The following is a 17,282-nucleotide window of genomic DNA, read 5'->3' as shown; positions in this document are numbered from 1 at the left end:
AAACTGTATTCTGCTAAAAGACAGGGAGCTCAATCAATTGTCACCTTCTCACCTCTTACCTTCCCCCACTATCCACAGTACATGCCACTGACCATGTAGGCTTACTTCCCTACTAGGATGTCACTGGACAATCTTAATCAGTTCTCACCTACTCACCCCTTTCTCCCGTAGTACAAACCACTGACCATGTAGGCCTACTCTTTTACTAGGAATTTTGTCAATAATAAATAGTGACGACGTTTTGCGTTACCTTTTGCTGAACACATTCCACAACAGGTTTCTCCGTCAACAGTCATACAGATTTCAAAGAAAAAAGGCTTAAGTCAATGCTTACTAATTGATGATTGGTATCTCTGGACAGGAACATTACATAATAAGTGCGTACTTAAACTAAGCACAAGGTAATACGTCACCAAATTAATCTGAATGCCTCTTCCTCCTGCATAACAATTTATTATTTATAACTAATTTCATTGACTATTTTTTTTATAGTTATCAACGTTTTTGTAATAAGATATGTGATATTGTTTGAAGTTTTTATATTTTAAAATATTTTATACTGTTTTAAATATTTTTAATCCATTTTATTAGTGGCTGATTTTCCGCTGTCAAATGTGAAATAAATAAATAAATACAAATTTATAACTGGAAATTAGCAGATAAGACAAAACTGTAAAATTAAAGGCAAATCTTGTGACACAGGTTAAATACTAGAAGCTACAGTATGATGTAAAAAAAGAATTATTTATGATTTTCACATGGATTAATAAATAAACTGTTTTATTGACACAAGAAAAAAGATATGACTGTTCATTTGAATTGAATACATGTTGACTGCTCTTCAAAATATCATTCATTTAAAGCCCCATTCCCTACGTTTTTTTGATCTAATTTAAGATCACAAACTATATTTAATGTAAAAATAATACTATATGGTCCTATTGCGATAACTTTTTTCGTCTTTAAACGGTTAAAAATGTGAAAAATAAGTCGATTCTAATAATTATAGCGGCCCGCTATAAATCCCAAAATGCATTGCGCGCGGATTGATATTTTTGTTTTTCACCTGTAATTCGCCCACTTTTCGATCGATCGTGAGGCCAAAACAAATGGAAGACTCCTAACTTTTCAGCGAAAATACCGGGTTTTCCCCAATTTGTATCAACGGAGTCTGGCAAAAATAGAAAGACAATTAATGCAGCAACTATACAACGTCAGGCTAGGTATATAGCTCGCGTACGATGTTCGTACGTTACCGATGTTTACCAGATAGGCCTACAAAACTAAGCCTAGCTAGGCTAGGCCTAAGACCGTCCACGAGAGGTTGATCGCCGCGAGCTACTTAGGTAGTGCATTGTTTCTCACTTTTTATCATAATTTACCATAAAACGTACATTTAAGACAAGAAATGACATGGTTTAATGTTTTTAAAGTGATATATATGTATTATTTTCCAAAAAACGTCCAAAATTGCAGGGAAGGGGTCTTTAAGACTAAATTTCAGTTTTAACTGTACAAAAGAGAAGTTCTGTAAATTATAAAAAAAAAAATGTAGCTAAAATAAAAATGCTTTCATTATGATTAAACTTAAGCCCTGTCTACAAATATGGTAGTGATATGCCCAAATATGGTGGTGATATGACATCATCATGTCCATATATGGGCACATCACAATTTGTGTCACATAAAATTTGATAGTGTAGACAGAGATTTACACGTACATTGTGGTTTAAAAGTTAATTTGTTAATATAAAGGTAAGGCAACACTAACATCTCATTGTAGAAGGCACTTTAATAATAATTAACTAGTTAACATATACACTTTGGCCATTGGGAGTAAATATAGAAGCATTAATTGGTATTAATCGATGCAAGCACACAATAAAATGCGATTATAAAATGAGGAGCAAATAACATTCATGTTTTGTTTTATGTCATAAGACTTAAACATACAGTCATGTCTGGATATAAAAACGCACAGGCATTGTATACAGATAATGAATATTTACGAGTGAAATGGCACAAACTATATTACACAGAATACTAAATGTGGACATTTTAAACAATTGGTACAAAAGGATCACATTACTTAATTAAAACTACTACCAAAAATACTTTTTTAGAAGACTTTCCAAGATTAATAACACAAAAGCTTAGGAGTTTATTTCTATTAGTGTCTTTTATAATCTGAAATAAATAATCTCAAAATTTTAAGCAACCAAATAAAAAAATTAAAAAATAAAAATAAATTCAGAATGGAATGGATTGTTCAAATTTTCAAAATAATTCTTGTTTTTTGGGGGGGAGGGGGGAGGGAAAGGGGATGGATAATAATTATGGTTAAGTACTGTAAAATACATTGTAACAAACCCTGATAAAAGTTGTTAAACATCACATAAAAGCAGTTATTATATGGATATCTGCTGAGAATTTAGATACAATTCTCTAATTACGTTTAAATCAAAATCAAAATCAAAATCAAAATCTAAAAAAATTAGCTTTAAAGAATGTGCGCAACATGACCAGATATGAACAGAAATATTAAGTTAAACCAAATTCTCATCTAATAATTATGAGCTAAAGTCAGTTGGCATCCATCAACTAAGTACGTGCTTATAACATCACGTGGGAAAGACGAAGGATTATGTATATTAGAACTGTGGCACATTACGGACCATAAATCATAGAGGCTTTTCCTTAGTTACACAACATCTAATTAGCGTTCAATCCAGCGGGATTTAAGTAAATCCTCACCTTAATCTCGACTCGGCTAAACACTCACAGTTGTACATAATTAAGTACACACTGCCCAACAGCTCTCCATCTTTTTAGAATCTTTCATCTTACGGTATAATTTCATTATTTGGACTTAAAATAACCCCTTAGTCTGATACAAACTTTATAGTTTAAATGGTTATAGTCTAATAACATAAAATTGAACTTTTTCTTTAATTTATTGATGTACATGTTGCTTGATATTAATAATAATAATAAATTAAATATTTTGTCTGCTTTTGGTTACAAATAATTATCTCTCATTAGAGCCAATTAATAGAGAAATTACTTTTTACAAATAACATGTTATTGAAAGTTAATACTAAAATTCACCTAAGAAGACCATACTTATAAGACACCACCTACTTTGGTAAGTTTTAAATTTAGAGCCCTTGAGATTTGTGTACTATTCTCTCCACCACAAAAATACCATGAAATTGAAAGTTCATACTAAAATCAACTTAAGACCATACTTAGATTAATAATACACCGATACTTACTTTGGTATTAAAGTTTTTCATTTTCAGAGCCCTTGAGCTTTGTGTTGCTGTACTATTCTCTCCACCAGGAAAATACCGTGAAATTGAAAGTTGATACTAAAATCAACTTAAGACCATATTAAGACACCGATACTTACTTTGGTAAGTTTTTCATTTTCGGAGCCCTTGAGCTTTGTGTTGCTGTACTATTCTCTCCACGAAAAATATCACAGATTGCACTGCTTCCTGAAAAACAAGATATTTGAATTTTCAAATTGGTCTCAGAATTGTGCTAAAACCTTTAAAATCAAGGTTAAGAAATCTATAAAACATGAAAATGGAGTAATGTATTTATGCGAGAACATGTTACACTGAAGGGAATTAAGATTGATTTTGCTAGATTCATTCTACAACAAACAATGTGCAATCCCTTTTCACTCATATCATCTATCATTTAAATGTCAAATATTGTTTGAATATGAATGTTTGGTATCAGAGGAGTAAACACCACCCACCAGTCATAAAGCAAGGGTATCAAAGGAGAACTGATTAACAATGCATTTCAGTCAGAACACCTTTAATATAGTCAAATTAACAAATAAAAAATAATGAATATGTTGATTATTAAATGTCAAATTATGTCAAATATTTTTTATGAATATTATTTGTTTTGTATTAACAATACAACAATACACTCTAAAACTAGATTGACAAAAAAATGTGATGTGCCCAAATATGGTAGTGATGTGCCCAAATATGGTAGTGATGTGCCCAAATATGGTAGTGATATGCCAAAATATGGTAGTGATGTGCCCAAATATGGTAGTGATGTGCCCAAATATGGTAGTGATATGCCCAAATATGGTAGTGATATGCCCAAATATGGTAGTGATATGCCCAAATATGGTACTGATGTGCCCAAATATGGTAGTGATATGAAATTATCATGTCTATATATGGGCACATCACATTTTTTTGCCACATAAAGTTTAATAGTGCGGACAGAGCTTAAGGCAACGGTTTCAAAAGAAGAATTGATGAATGATGCATTTTAATCAGAATGTGCATTAGCACCTCTGATGGCCAAATTAACAAATAATGAGTGTGTTCTTAAGGGATCCAGGTTTTAAATTATTCATTGAACTAGGGACCACTAAGTACAAACTTATTTAAATTGTATATTTTTGTGGTTAGTGAATTGTACGGTTTCTTAGAAAGTGACTCTAACCACACAAAATTTTCAGATAATGTGCTTATTGTAAATTAAGTTAATCTTTCTTATCTGCCCATAACAGAATGAGAATGGCTAAGTTGTGATGGTTAAGTAAGGAATCCCAACACCAGTCTTCCGATACTATAATACCACACTTAGTGGCAGAAAACATAATTAACACATAAAAAAACAAGTATACACAAAAAAAAAACCATGACACCATTCATTATAGTTCTTATTCGAGAAGACTCGTTATACCGACAGAACCATAAAATGAGTGAGCCCTTGTCGATGTTCCACTGCATTACGTCGCGTTTCGTCCTTGTGTTGCATCGCTAGTGCAAACCAAGCTTTAGTGTTGACAACGAACGTGTACAACAAACAACAGAATGTGCATAGAACACTAAATGTAGGGTCCTGCAAGCCAATAAGCTCTGTCTACACTGTCAAACCAGTTTGATAGTGTAGACAGAGCTAGTGTTGACAACAAATGTGTAACAACAAACAACAGAATGTTCACACTACACCAAATGCCTACCTGTACCCATCTTGCCAAGAAGAGTCTCAATCATTTAGATTAATATAGAGTTAGTAAAACCTGCTTGCAAATTAGACTAAAACAATCTTGAAGAAAAGCATCTGTCAAGGATTAAGATAGACCTGTAAAGATATAAGATTAAGCATGCAGTGAGTAAGAGAAAAGTAAATTATAAAATAATTTAATGTTAATTATTGTTAATAAAAATAAAAGAGTACTGTATTAAGTTTTGAAAGTTAAGAAATTAGTAGAACTTATTAAGGGGACCACTCTGGACCCAAAAAGTTGGCCCCTGAACAGGGGTTGGCCACTTTTAAATCACAGTGTCTGTGTTTGACAGGAAAGTGTTTCCTGAATAGTGGTGTCCCCTGAATAGAGATTTCCCCAAGGAGGGTGGTTTTTTTTCATAAAATAATTTTGTCAAACTTTCAAATCATTTCAAAATTTAAGGAGCTCCACCCACAAAATAAAATCCTGCACACAACCCTGCTAACCCCTTCCCCCGTCCTCACACCCTCAATATGAATTACAGTTTTCAATAGTCGTTATTTATTGATTGATTAGAAACAAATATTTGATTTGACAAAGAATAAAAAAATACTGATTTCTACAAAGTTTATAAATAAGCTGTTTAAATCAGAATGATTTATAGAATAAATTAGTTGTGCGCAGCATTTCAATGCATGATTCATCAATCTTTTGAGACCTGGAGAAAATAAATTCATTCATTTTCATGATAAAACCCTGCTGCGCTAATTACATATTTCATAAGGTAACCAGCCACGACAAAAGAAATGACCCATGGCAATAGTAACGAAGCAGAATTGTGCAGAATCATTTTGACATGGCTACACTCCAACTTGTACATTTACGTAAATCCCCTATAAATCACAGACGTGCATTCTGTAATTAAAATATTATCAAACACGCAGCAGAGCAAGTAATTAAAATAGATAAGAAGCAGAAAAAGTTGGAACCTTCTCAAACTGTTAATGATGTACAGGGATAAATCTGTCATGGAATATATTAAAAAAACACAGATACACGTTTTACGAAAGAGGAGGCAAAATTACAATGCAAAAGATAGGCAGATCACAAATTACAATGCAACAGAAATATTAGGTTAAGTTTCAACGCTTATTTTCACAATTTCAGGCCATGATGTCCGCTTATTTCATTATGCAAAGCCTCAATGCACTTAACAAAAGAAATGAAAGCGGAAAACTAAGTTAAAAAGGCAAGTTTTCAGAGCAACTTTGAAGTAGCCTGAAGGATAAAGATGGTTAAATCTGTTCCAAAGGGTGAAAGAGGGCCAAGAATAGAAACGAAAACCGTAATGCTTTGTTGACGGATGGATGGATGGATGGATGGATGGATGGATGGATGGATGGATGGATGGAATGGGCGAGAAGAGACTCTGAACAGAGGGAGTGATTGGAATCTTTGAAGCATTTTATGGACATGATGTATGCACTTTATCAAGAATCATAACTACTGCAGTAGTACTGCTGCTTGCCATTTCCTGCAAGACTCACTGATCAGAGTGAATGATATGAATCTTGTTTTTTTCTCTTTCGTGTGAATGATATGATTCTTAATGAAGCTCCTTTTGGACATGTATCAAGAAGGCAATACTACTGCAGTACTGCTGCTGGTCATGATATGATTCTTAATGAAGCTCCTTTTGGACATGTATCAAGAAGGCAATACTACTGCAGTACTGCTGCTGGTCATGATATGATTCTTAATGAAGCTCCTTTTGGACATGTATCAAGAAGGCAATACTACTGCAGTACTGCTGCTGCTGGTCATGATATACAGCAAAGGCTACTTCCTGCAACAAGCAATGATCAGGGGAAAAGTTTGGAAAAGATTCAAGAAGCTATCTTCCAGACTTCCTGTAGGTCAATGACCTATTACATGTATAACCAATTTACTTGGTATCTCATACATGCAAATGTTGTGTTCATATACACGTATGCAAAACCCTTAGGAATGTTATCACAGCTATCATGTCATAATGTTAATCCACCATCAATCATAATCTGTGTGCTGATTTCTGATTTAACAGTTGGCTCCTATTTCAATCATCAAATTTATGTTTTTAAAAATTAAAATATAAAAATACATAACTTCTGTAAAATAAAAAAATAGTTGATATTTAAGCTTTTACGCTTAAATTAACATATAAAAATATATAATTGCTGTAAAATAAAAAAATAGTTGATATTTAAGCTTTAACGCTTTAGTTAGCCAGACTTGGCATAAAGCTGCATCACTCCAGATATTATAAACTTAAGGTTATTAACCCTTCTTTTTAGTTCCTGTTTCTGGCTTGCAGCTGGCAAGGCTAATCAGCCATAACAACCCACCCATCAAAGCCCATTACCAGCCCCAGCACAAACCCCAGGGGTGTGGATTGTTATCCAATTTAATATCATAATATTAATGTATTCAGTTCTTTTCATCAAGAAATATCATTAGATTAGACCCTGCAGAAAACAAATCCCTCTTGGTGAGGTAGTCGCAATGAGGTCTGCCTGACTTAATAATGTACTGACTAAGTCACATGGGGAGGTACTGACTAAGTCACATGAGGAGGCGCGTACTAAGTCACATGGTCTCTGTTGCTTCAAGCACTACTGTATTGTAAACAGTTTATTAATTCAACCTCAACATACAAAATGCAGTGTAAAAATATCACAGTCACATGGTTTAATCTTTCAGTCTCTGTTCACACTGATATAGATACAGTGCTTTAAGCTCTGTCTACACTATCAAACTTTATGTTACAAAAAAGTGTGATATGCCCAAATATGGTAGTAATATGACATCATCATGTCCATATATGGGCACATCACATATTTTTGTCACATAAAGTTTGATAGTGTAGACATACTGTATCTTTAGTGTACATATTATTAACACTGACAAATTTGTCTAAATACAGTTAGTTGAATACACTACGTTCAACATTTTTACAATGCTGTGATTATGAAGCAGAGTGTACCTTTCAGCACAAACAATGATGTAAAATTGTAACTATAAGCGTTTCTCTTTCTTGTTCTTTGCCGTTTATGTTACCTTGCTGTCATTGGCATACCGTGCGCCAACACGCCTTAACGCCATTTGTGGCACAGCCTTATGTTACCTTGCTGTCATTGGCATACCGTGCGCCAACACGCCTTAACGCCATTTGTGGCACAACCTTATGTTACCTTGCTGTCATTGGCATACCGTGCGCCAACACGCCTTAACGCCATTTGTGGCACAGCCTTTTTTTCTATACCTCCCTGTTTTATTGCATAATTCATTACTGTATTTATAAGCTTGACAGAATTACTATTAAACATTTATCCCACGATTTATACATTATTAAATGTATTATGAAATATTCATATTAGAGTATGCAAGTTTAAGCAATGAGTAAAGTATGTGTAAACAGAAATACGCTCACTTATGCCTGTTTCACACAGAGCTGTGTTCAAGAGAGAAAACAAATGAGAGGGATGCGACACTTTGAATTGGAATTGTTTTTGTTAGTTTTTAATTTCCTGTTTTTGTATACAGTATCTCAGTGCAAAGATAATTTCTATGTATATTTTACATGCAAATCGCAATAAATGGAAATAATTTTCCGCTGATGATGATGATGATGACGACATTAGGGTAACATTGAGGCACTATATTTGTATTTTATTTTTTTATATGTTTTATAGCATTTTCAATATATTTTATACATATTTTAAATGTTTTCTTTTTAATATTTTACATTGCATTATGCAGCAGAAACAGCCTAAAAATAATCCTTTATTTACCAGACTGTAACATATACAATAATATCAATTATTACCTGGTAAACTTTATTATTGAATTACAATATTGCTGTTTATTTGTACATAAATATGCTAATTAGGTACAATCATATGCAAATTAACACAACATTAAAGAGCCATTGACCTTATTTTATCAGCAATTTCTCACATTTTTAATGGCTGACTTAACTACTAAATAGCTTAAGATAAGTCAGGCATACTGGTGGGTTATCCATGTGGAAGGATATGGGGTCAAAACCCGCGTGCTGCTGTTGGTGAAAACACAACATTACTGGGGAAACAATACAGGTTAAAACAGGTCATTTCACACAGATGGGAGAAATCGAAACAAATTCATATTTAAGCTCAAAATGACAAAAGGTCTTGCAAACATCTAGACTGTGTTAGCAAAAAGCTGTTATTATTGAATAATTGCTTTCTAAAGATTTTTATCAAATCAGCATGTGGATACAATTATGTTGACAGGGTAGTGTTTATTGGATGCACCCCTGCCCCTGTTGAAATCGGTCTTGTTTAAGTTTATGCACAACAGTAGCCTACTGTGTTGTACAGTAGGTGTGTTATATAACAATCCCTTTAAACTTGCAAATAATTCAAGGGGCATTTTCAAATTGTGTGGATAATGAGAGTTGAATACCAATTCGCATCACTATCCAAAGTAATGGTTTAAAGCCTTTCCTAGGGACCATCAATTATGTGCATTTGAGTATGAACTTATGGACCAGATAATGGTTAAAAGTATTTTCCTAGGGACCATCCATTATGTGTATTTAAGTATAAACTTATGGGCCAGATGTCATGGTTAAAGTCTTTTCCTAGGGACCATCCATTATGTGTATTTAAGTATAAACTTATGGGCCAGATGTAATGGTTAAAGTCTTTTCCTAGGGACCATCCATTATGTGTATTTAAGTATAAACTTATGGGCCAGATGTAATGGTTAAAATCTTTTCTTAGGGACTATCAATGATGTGCATTTAAGTATGAACTTATGGACCAGATGTAATGGTTAAAAGTCTTTTCCTAGAGACCATCCATTATGTGCATTAAAAGTATGAACTTATGGGCCAGATGTCATGGTTAAAGTCTTTTCCTAGGGACCATCAATTATGTGCATTTGAGTATGAACCTTTGGGCCAGATGTCATGGTTAAAGTCTTTTCCTAGGGACCATCAATTATGTGCATTTGAGTATGAACTTATGGACCAGATGTAATGGTTAAAAGTCTTTAACTAGGGACCATCCATTATGTGCATTTAAGTATGAACTTACTGTATGGGCCAAATAATGATTGAAATCAATCAATCAAAACAGACCTCCCAGGAAAACTAAATAATTTTTTTTGATTATTAAAAATAAATTTACAGTGAATAGCAACTGAAATCTGTGGCTTAAAAATGTAAACAAAACCTAGAGATTGCACTTAGTACTCAAAGCTGCTAAGTAAGTACTTATATCAAGTAATAATTCCATGTATTTTTACAAATGGGAATAATAATACTAGAATATAGTGAAATCAATGTTCTACACACCCACTCTTACATACAGTAATTAAGAATGTATGAACAACATCATATTGCAAAACGAGGAGTGTAGATAATGCGGGTAATGGCCATCCAAACACCTGGCTCACGTCTCCTGAGAGCAATCTATTTAGAAGCACTTGGAGCATGTACAACGCTAATTTAAAACATCACAATGTATACATTTATACATATTACATTAATGAATGTGATGTGCCGTATGTTACCGAGAACATTGAATTAAATCATAGTTAGGTTTCACATGATAAAAAAAAACACTAGAGATACATTTATACATATTACATTAATGAATATGATGTGCAGTATGATAACATTCAATTAAATCATAGTTGGGTTTCACATGATACAAACATACACAATAGATACATGTATTCACATTACATTAAATGTAATATGAAGTGAATATGATTTGCTTCTATAAAACGTGAACAAAATAAACATTTTAGATGATACTAATAAATGCTAGAAGATGGGTGTATGAATTCATCATCGTCATGATTCCGAGAAAATTGGAATTCAATTTATGTTCACATAGTTGGGTTTCAAAGGCAATATTAATATTACTGTTTTTGAGAATATGAAATGAAATGGATAACTTTTAAAAGACGAACAGACCTATACAGGGAGTTGAAAAATCTAAAAGATTTCCTGAAATATTTTAGTAATTTAGTCGTCAATGAGTAAATTGAAATAATCAATTACATAATACAGGAATGGGTTGATTGAATGTTGAAGTTTGAAGGCTATAAGAAGTGATTGAAATTCACTGCTTGAAAGCATACTCAATTTGGCCTCAATTTAGTAAATATTTCCAGGAATCTTTCAAGGCAAACTCTGTGGATATTGCTGGATTATTTTAAGAAAGATAATTAGGTAGTGCTAGAATTGCTCATGAATTGTAAAGCTCTGTCTACACTACTGTATCAAACTTTATGTGACAAAAAATGTGATGTGCCCAAATATGTGCACATCATATTTTTTTGTCACATAAAGTTTGATAGTGTAAACAGAGCTTTACATAATTTTACACTATTTTTTTTTATTCAAATGAAAACAAATTTTAAAATATGAATTAGCACATAAACATAAATAATAGCAACAATAGACCGAATATAGTCCCAAAAAATGAAATAGTGTATTCTGGATTTATATACACTATGCAGATTACTCTGTTGTACAAAATTACTGAAGCAAATACTCGCTATTATGAAATTCAGCTTAAGTAGGAGACTTAAAATTAACTCTTTCTTTCTAGTTTTGCTTTTAAAATCAAAATTTATTGGGTATATTTCATTTGTATGTTCAAAGAGAAAATTGAGAAAATAATCAATGCATACATTTACTAAAGTTTAACCTTTCCAAATTCAAAGATATTGAAAGCCAGCAATGTTTAAAGACTAATGTGTATTTTAAAATACGTGTTCACATTTGAAATGTTTTTTAAATATTTAGGCCTACTGTACTAAATTTCAAAATACTCATGTCCAAATAATGAAGTCACTTAAGCGCTGTCTACACTTTATGACAAAAAGTGTGATGTGCCCAAATATGGTAGTGATATTCCCAAATATGGTAGTGATATGACATCATGTCCATATATGGGCACATCACAATTAGTTTGATAGTGTAGACAGAGCTTTACAGTTTATATTTGAAATTTAGTGGAATGAGATAAAATAAATCTGGGTTTTCCCAAGTTAATTTCGCTATTACATTATGTATATAAATCGCTTTTGTTAAAGAAATCAATCTAATTCATATCCATATAAATAGCTTATATTGGTTTCAAATTGAATTCAAAGTCACAAACAAGAAATGTTAAAACAATATGATCTATCTTTAGGTGTTTGCTTAGTGTTATAGAAGTCGCATTCATCCCACGGTTCGGTCAAATTCATATCAAAATTTCTATTTTCAGAATCTCAGATTATTATAAACAAATCAGCAATGAGAAGATTAGCATTGTAGAATATTATTCTATTTTTATTCATTTATGGTTTGGAATGATCTACCACGGGCATCAAAGCGGAATCATCAATCGATACTTTAAAAAAAAGTCTTTAAGCAACACCTTTTTTCTTCTTATTTACAGTAGGTAGGATAGCATAAACAGATTTCCTCAAGCTGCTGTACTGTTCTGTGAGCTCTCATGGGAGCTTCAAAGGGCTGGAGGACAAAGTGGTGTACCGTATTTTCCGGAGTATAGGTCGAGACTTTGTGGGAAAATTTTAATTGCAAAATCGGGGGGTCGACTTATACTCCGACCATGCGATTTTTGAAAAAAATCAAGCCGAAAAAATTCGTTCAAAAGCCGTCAGCTGTTAAGGCCTAGCAAGGTCAGTGGCCTATCATCAATCACTCACAGGAGTTTTCAATTTAATAATACCTACATTGTACAAAATAATACAACTCCAACAAGTACTGGTACAAGTACTATTAATATATAACAAAGATTAATTTTGATGTTTATATTACGCTTTTATTAAAATAATTACGAATAAATAGTGTTCGTTTGTGTTTCATATGCTTCGTATTCACTCGCGAAAACATCGTAACACACACCACAAAACGAACTACACGATGTTGGAATGTCCATGCAGCATGTTTGTTATTGCGCGATATTTTCATCTATACACATGCGCAGTTTGTTTGTTTGTTCGCAATTACAATTACTGCGCATGTCTATTCATAAAATAAATTCTCCTCAGTCCGGCGCGTGTACATTTACAGATAACGCGATTTACAACTACTCGCCTGTACAATTTAATAAGCCTCCTAACGAAAAACTCGTTTTAATTTATTCGAGTGACGCGAAAAAACATCGCTGATGGCAAGTACTGTAACGCTACATCGCTGTCATTTATAGGCTGGCGAAGACGGCGGCGAAGCCGTTGTGATTACGTCCGTCCGATATTGATTAGGCCTACACTTTAATAATTGTATAAACAAACAACCACATTTCATACATTTCTAGCCTTCTTTGAACTTTAAAGTAAGTTGTGTTATTAGCCGATTTTGGGGGTCGACTTATATTCAGGTCATACCAAAATCAACGATATTCTAGGTCAAAGTTGGGGGTCGACTTATACTTGGGGTCGACCTATACTCCGGAAAATACGGTAAATGGTTTCTCTGATTTTCTTCTTTTTTTTGGGGGGGGGGGGGAGGTGCAGGGGGGTATTTTAGGATATTTCATTTTTGTGTCTAAAACATTTTAACATTGCATAAGGGTTTAACCATTATTATTATTAAAACAATATTCTGTAATTTTATAATACAGTACTGCAAGGAATACTGAATTAAACAGACAGGATGGACAGTAATCCAAGAAGTGCCTTAACTGTGTAAGAAAATAAGCATGTTTTGACAGGCAAATTGCCATAGCTGTTTTTAACTATACCACTGTAGGTTTGCTTTATTAAAAGCTAGGAATAAAATGTGATCAGTAAGTTGTACATTACTGTACCTGTATCTAACTACAGAGAAAGGTAAACTAGAGAGTTAGAGGAACAAACTTTACTACCACAATCATTTTAACAAAATACCTTCATATTGTAAAACTGTAAAATTCCCTGTAGAGCAAGCAACTCTCCTACCTAGCCCGCAAAAACAAATACCACTGTAGCTACAGAACGGTGACAATGCCACCTACAAATCAACACTAAAAAGCCCACAAACCAGGATCTTACTACAATAAAGGTTAAAATAATATCACAGTTTTATTGTTTAGAACTAAACGCTTTAGATTAAGATTATTTAGAGAGGACATTATTGATCAAGGAATCAATACTTGCAAACAATAGAACACTACAACACACTAGAAGACTATCTTATCTATGGATACAATGCTAACTAATAGTGCTCTCTGTGACAGCTTTACTGTAGTGACCAATCCACAGTAGTGACCATACCGGTATGGTCACTGCGGTGGTATGCACTGTAGTGACCATACCACTGCAATGACCATACAACTGTAGTGATCATACCGCTCACTGCACTGCCAATTCCACTGCAGTGACCATACACTTAGTGGTATGGAACAATTGAGCATCGAACAAATAAAGGGCAATATGTTTATGAAAAAATCTATTGAGACACTTTTATAAGGAATTTATAGATTGTCCAGTAAGCATAAATTTGTTTTGAAAACATTTTAGCAATAATTACTATTATTATGTGATTGTGTTTCCATGGATACTGACAATAGAATCTAAGCCTACAGTACTAAATAGATAACAAATGGCTTCATTGTCACAATGAAATCATTTCAACACATTGTATGCGCAGTCTGTATAGCTGCAATCTATGTCCCAGGATTATCGCCAAATACCATGTGGTTCGTGCGTAAAAATATTTTTAATGATATTAATTTCATGCTTCCAATGTAAAATATCACCTCAACTATTAGGGAAGGAGGGTTAGGGTTCAAACATCTAAAATAAAATAAAATGTTTATGGGAAAAGAATATTATAATTATTAATGTACATTACATTTTTTTTTTAATTAAGACAATTTTAAGTTTTTTTACAGAAAATTATAATTCTTACTAATTTCTGTTTATTAACTGGTACAGGTACTGTAATACTACTATATCGACTAGATCCCGTAAACGAAACTAATTTGTGTTTCTAATTAAAAAAGAAATAATTCTGATATTAATTTGTTAATTATGTGTGACAAACACGGAAACATGTTTATTGTATATTTACTGTGTTGTTTCAAAGGAAGCGGAACGTCATTAAATATTGAAAGTTGGAACGTGCAAATCCAACCGTTTTTGACAAGCTGTAAAATTGATTCCAAACTAACTACTTAATATGCTTAATAATCATATTAGATTTTACAAATATGGTAATGTAAACATGTTGTTCTTTCTTTAAGGAAGTCTAATCAGCTAAAAATATAAATTAATAAAATACCCAAGGCGTATAATAGTTGGCTTGCAACTTGGAGTTTTTTTAACTAATAATTTAGTATTTAGCGTCCACATACTTTCTTCAAATCACTTGGTAATTATAGGAAGTATGGAAAATAATATTTATTGATTTTAGACTGAAACATACAATATCATTGTTTGTTTAATGTAGGATAATTTAAAGCAATTTCTGTTTTGCCACACTCTAACCAGCACAAACAATAAGGAAATGGAGATGATAACGCATCACCACAATAAATAGTACCAAATAAGCTTGTTTCGAATTTATCTATTTTTAAATATATAGTATCGGATATAAACAATGAATATAGCAGACAACATCTTACAAAAATAAACATGCTATGTTGATCATTTGGCAAATAACTTGCATTATCACTATGTATAGCAACAAGGAAGGAACTGAAAAATAAAAATAGTAACATGCTTCCCATGTGATCACTGTATAGCCATATAGGTCTATTATTAGATGTTGGTCAGACAATGTTTCATGTCATTAAATCATTTTATTACATCACTTCTTTACTCTGTTGTGGTTTGTGTAAAGAACCATAAAATGTATGTAATTCATTTCAGTAGTTATGATAAAAAAAAGTATAGAAATTAGTGGTTTTAAGCACTTGGTGAAGAACTTGTTTTGGATTGATAGCAGTAAAATAAATAGAGTATTATGTTTATTTCCAACAACGGGTTTAACATAACATTATTAATAAAGTACATATTTTCTTGTCAACAAAGTGCAGGAAAGATAGCTCTATCCTTAAAATACATTTTATTATTATTAGTATTGTTTACACTATATCAAACTTTATGCGACAAAAAAATGTGATGTGCCCATATATGGACATAATGATGTCATATCACTACCATATTTAAGCACATCAACTACCATATTTGGGCACATCACTACCATATTTGGGCACATCACTACCATATTTGACTTTGATGGTATACAGAGACAGAGCTTTAATATTCAAAGTGTAATAATTAAGCGCTCAGCGTTCCTTTGGAAATTGCTTATACTGTAGCTACCTGATATACAGTATGTACGCAAAACTCTTTGCAGCCCGTACATCTCAAGTCGAAATGCATTTATTTCTAAATTCAATATATTTAATTTATTTGATACTGAATACACTACAGCATCATTTTCCATAATCGCAGATTTGCAAATAAAGTATGCGCGTCGTAAATTCTTGTTCAACAACTGACAATTACAAATTGCTGCGACTCCTCAAGATACGTTACAGAAAGAATGTAATACAGTAGTAACACAATTAAGTCATGAAAGTAAATATTAAACTATAAAAATAATAAGGGCACCTGCATCTAGCTATGCTTACAAGCTCTCTAATGTAATACAATTGCTGTTCAGTTCAGGCACAGGCATGAATTTTAAATATAATATCTGGTTAATTGTACATAAATCAAATATGTGCAAAAAAATTGAATTTCCCTTAAAATACAAAATTTGGAAACATTCTGCTATAAAAAACATATAGACTTTTTTTCAGTAGTTAGGTAGTTTAACCTAATGTAATAAAATGTCTAGTGACGCCCTAGCAAGTGAAAAAAGATGGTAGGTATATGGTGGATGTTTGCTACAGCACGAAAATAATTTTTTTTTTGTCAAAAGAAGTTTGATAGCTGTAGGCAGAGCTTTACATTTAAAGTTTATTACAAGTGATTTGCATTCAAACACAAAAATTACACACCATTTTTGCTTTGGAATTTTATTGAGGGCTTCAATAATAATAGTTTCAATTCAAACCAGGAAATGCCGTAATAAATAACACCATTGGTCAGATGACAACACCATAAACTGCTTATGAAATCTTATTCCAACAATTCAATGTGTCTAAATTGATTATTATTGAGAATGAGAAGGAGGATTTCCCCTTGATTTTCAATCAGTTCCAAGTTCATCTACTAATGAGAAAACATAATCAAACCTACAACAAGC

The 17,282-nt window shown here is 32.6% G+C and overlaps 1 protein-coding gene across 3 annotated transcripts in view; it reads right to left on the bottom strand.

Annotated features, from left to right (window-relative positions):
• LOC140044415 (calcium/calmodulin-dependent protein kinase kinase 2-like) overlaps positions 1 to 17,282 on the bottom strand; it is a 41,348-nt gene that overhangs the window by 19,094 nt on the left and 4,972 nt on the right. For 2 of the 3 annotated variants that reach the window (XM_072088907.1, XM_072088908.1), the window contains exons 2-3: positions 5,006 to 5,127; positions 3,413 to 3,500 (exon numbers count right to left, since the gene is read on the bottom strand). In XM_072088907.1, coding sequence (XP_071945008.1) covers positions 3,413 to 3,500; positions 5,006 to 5,039 — 122 coding nt within the window. In that variant the 5' untranslated portion in view covers positions 5,040 to 5,127. The remainder of the gene's footprint in view (positions 1 to 3,412; positions 3,501 to 5,005; positions 5,128 to 17,282) is intronic. The other variant, XM_072088909.1, reaches the window with a different exon arrangement.

This window comes from Antedon mediterranea, chromosome 3, assembly GCF_964355755.1.
Source record: "Antedon mediterranea chromosome 3, ecAntMedi1.1, whole genome shotgun sequence".
Lineage (NCBI taxonomy): Eukaryota > Metazoa > Echinodermata > Crinoidea > Comatulida > Antedonidae > Antedon > Antedon mediterranea.
This window is presented reverse-complemented; position numbering and strand designations above follow the sequence as displayed.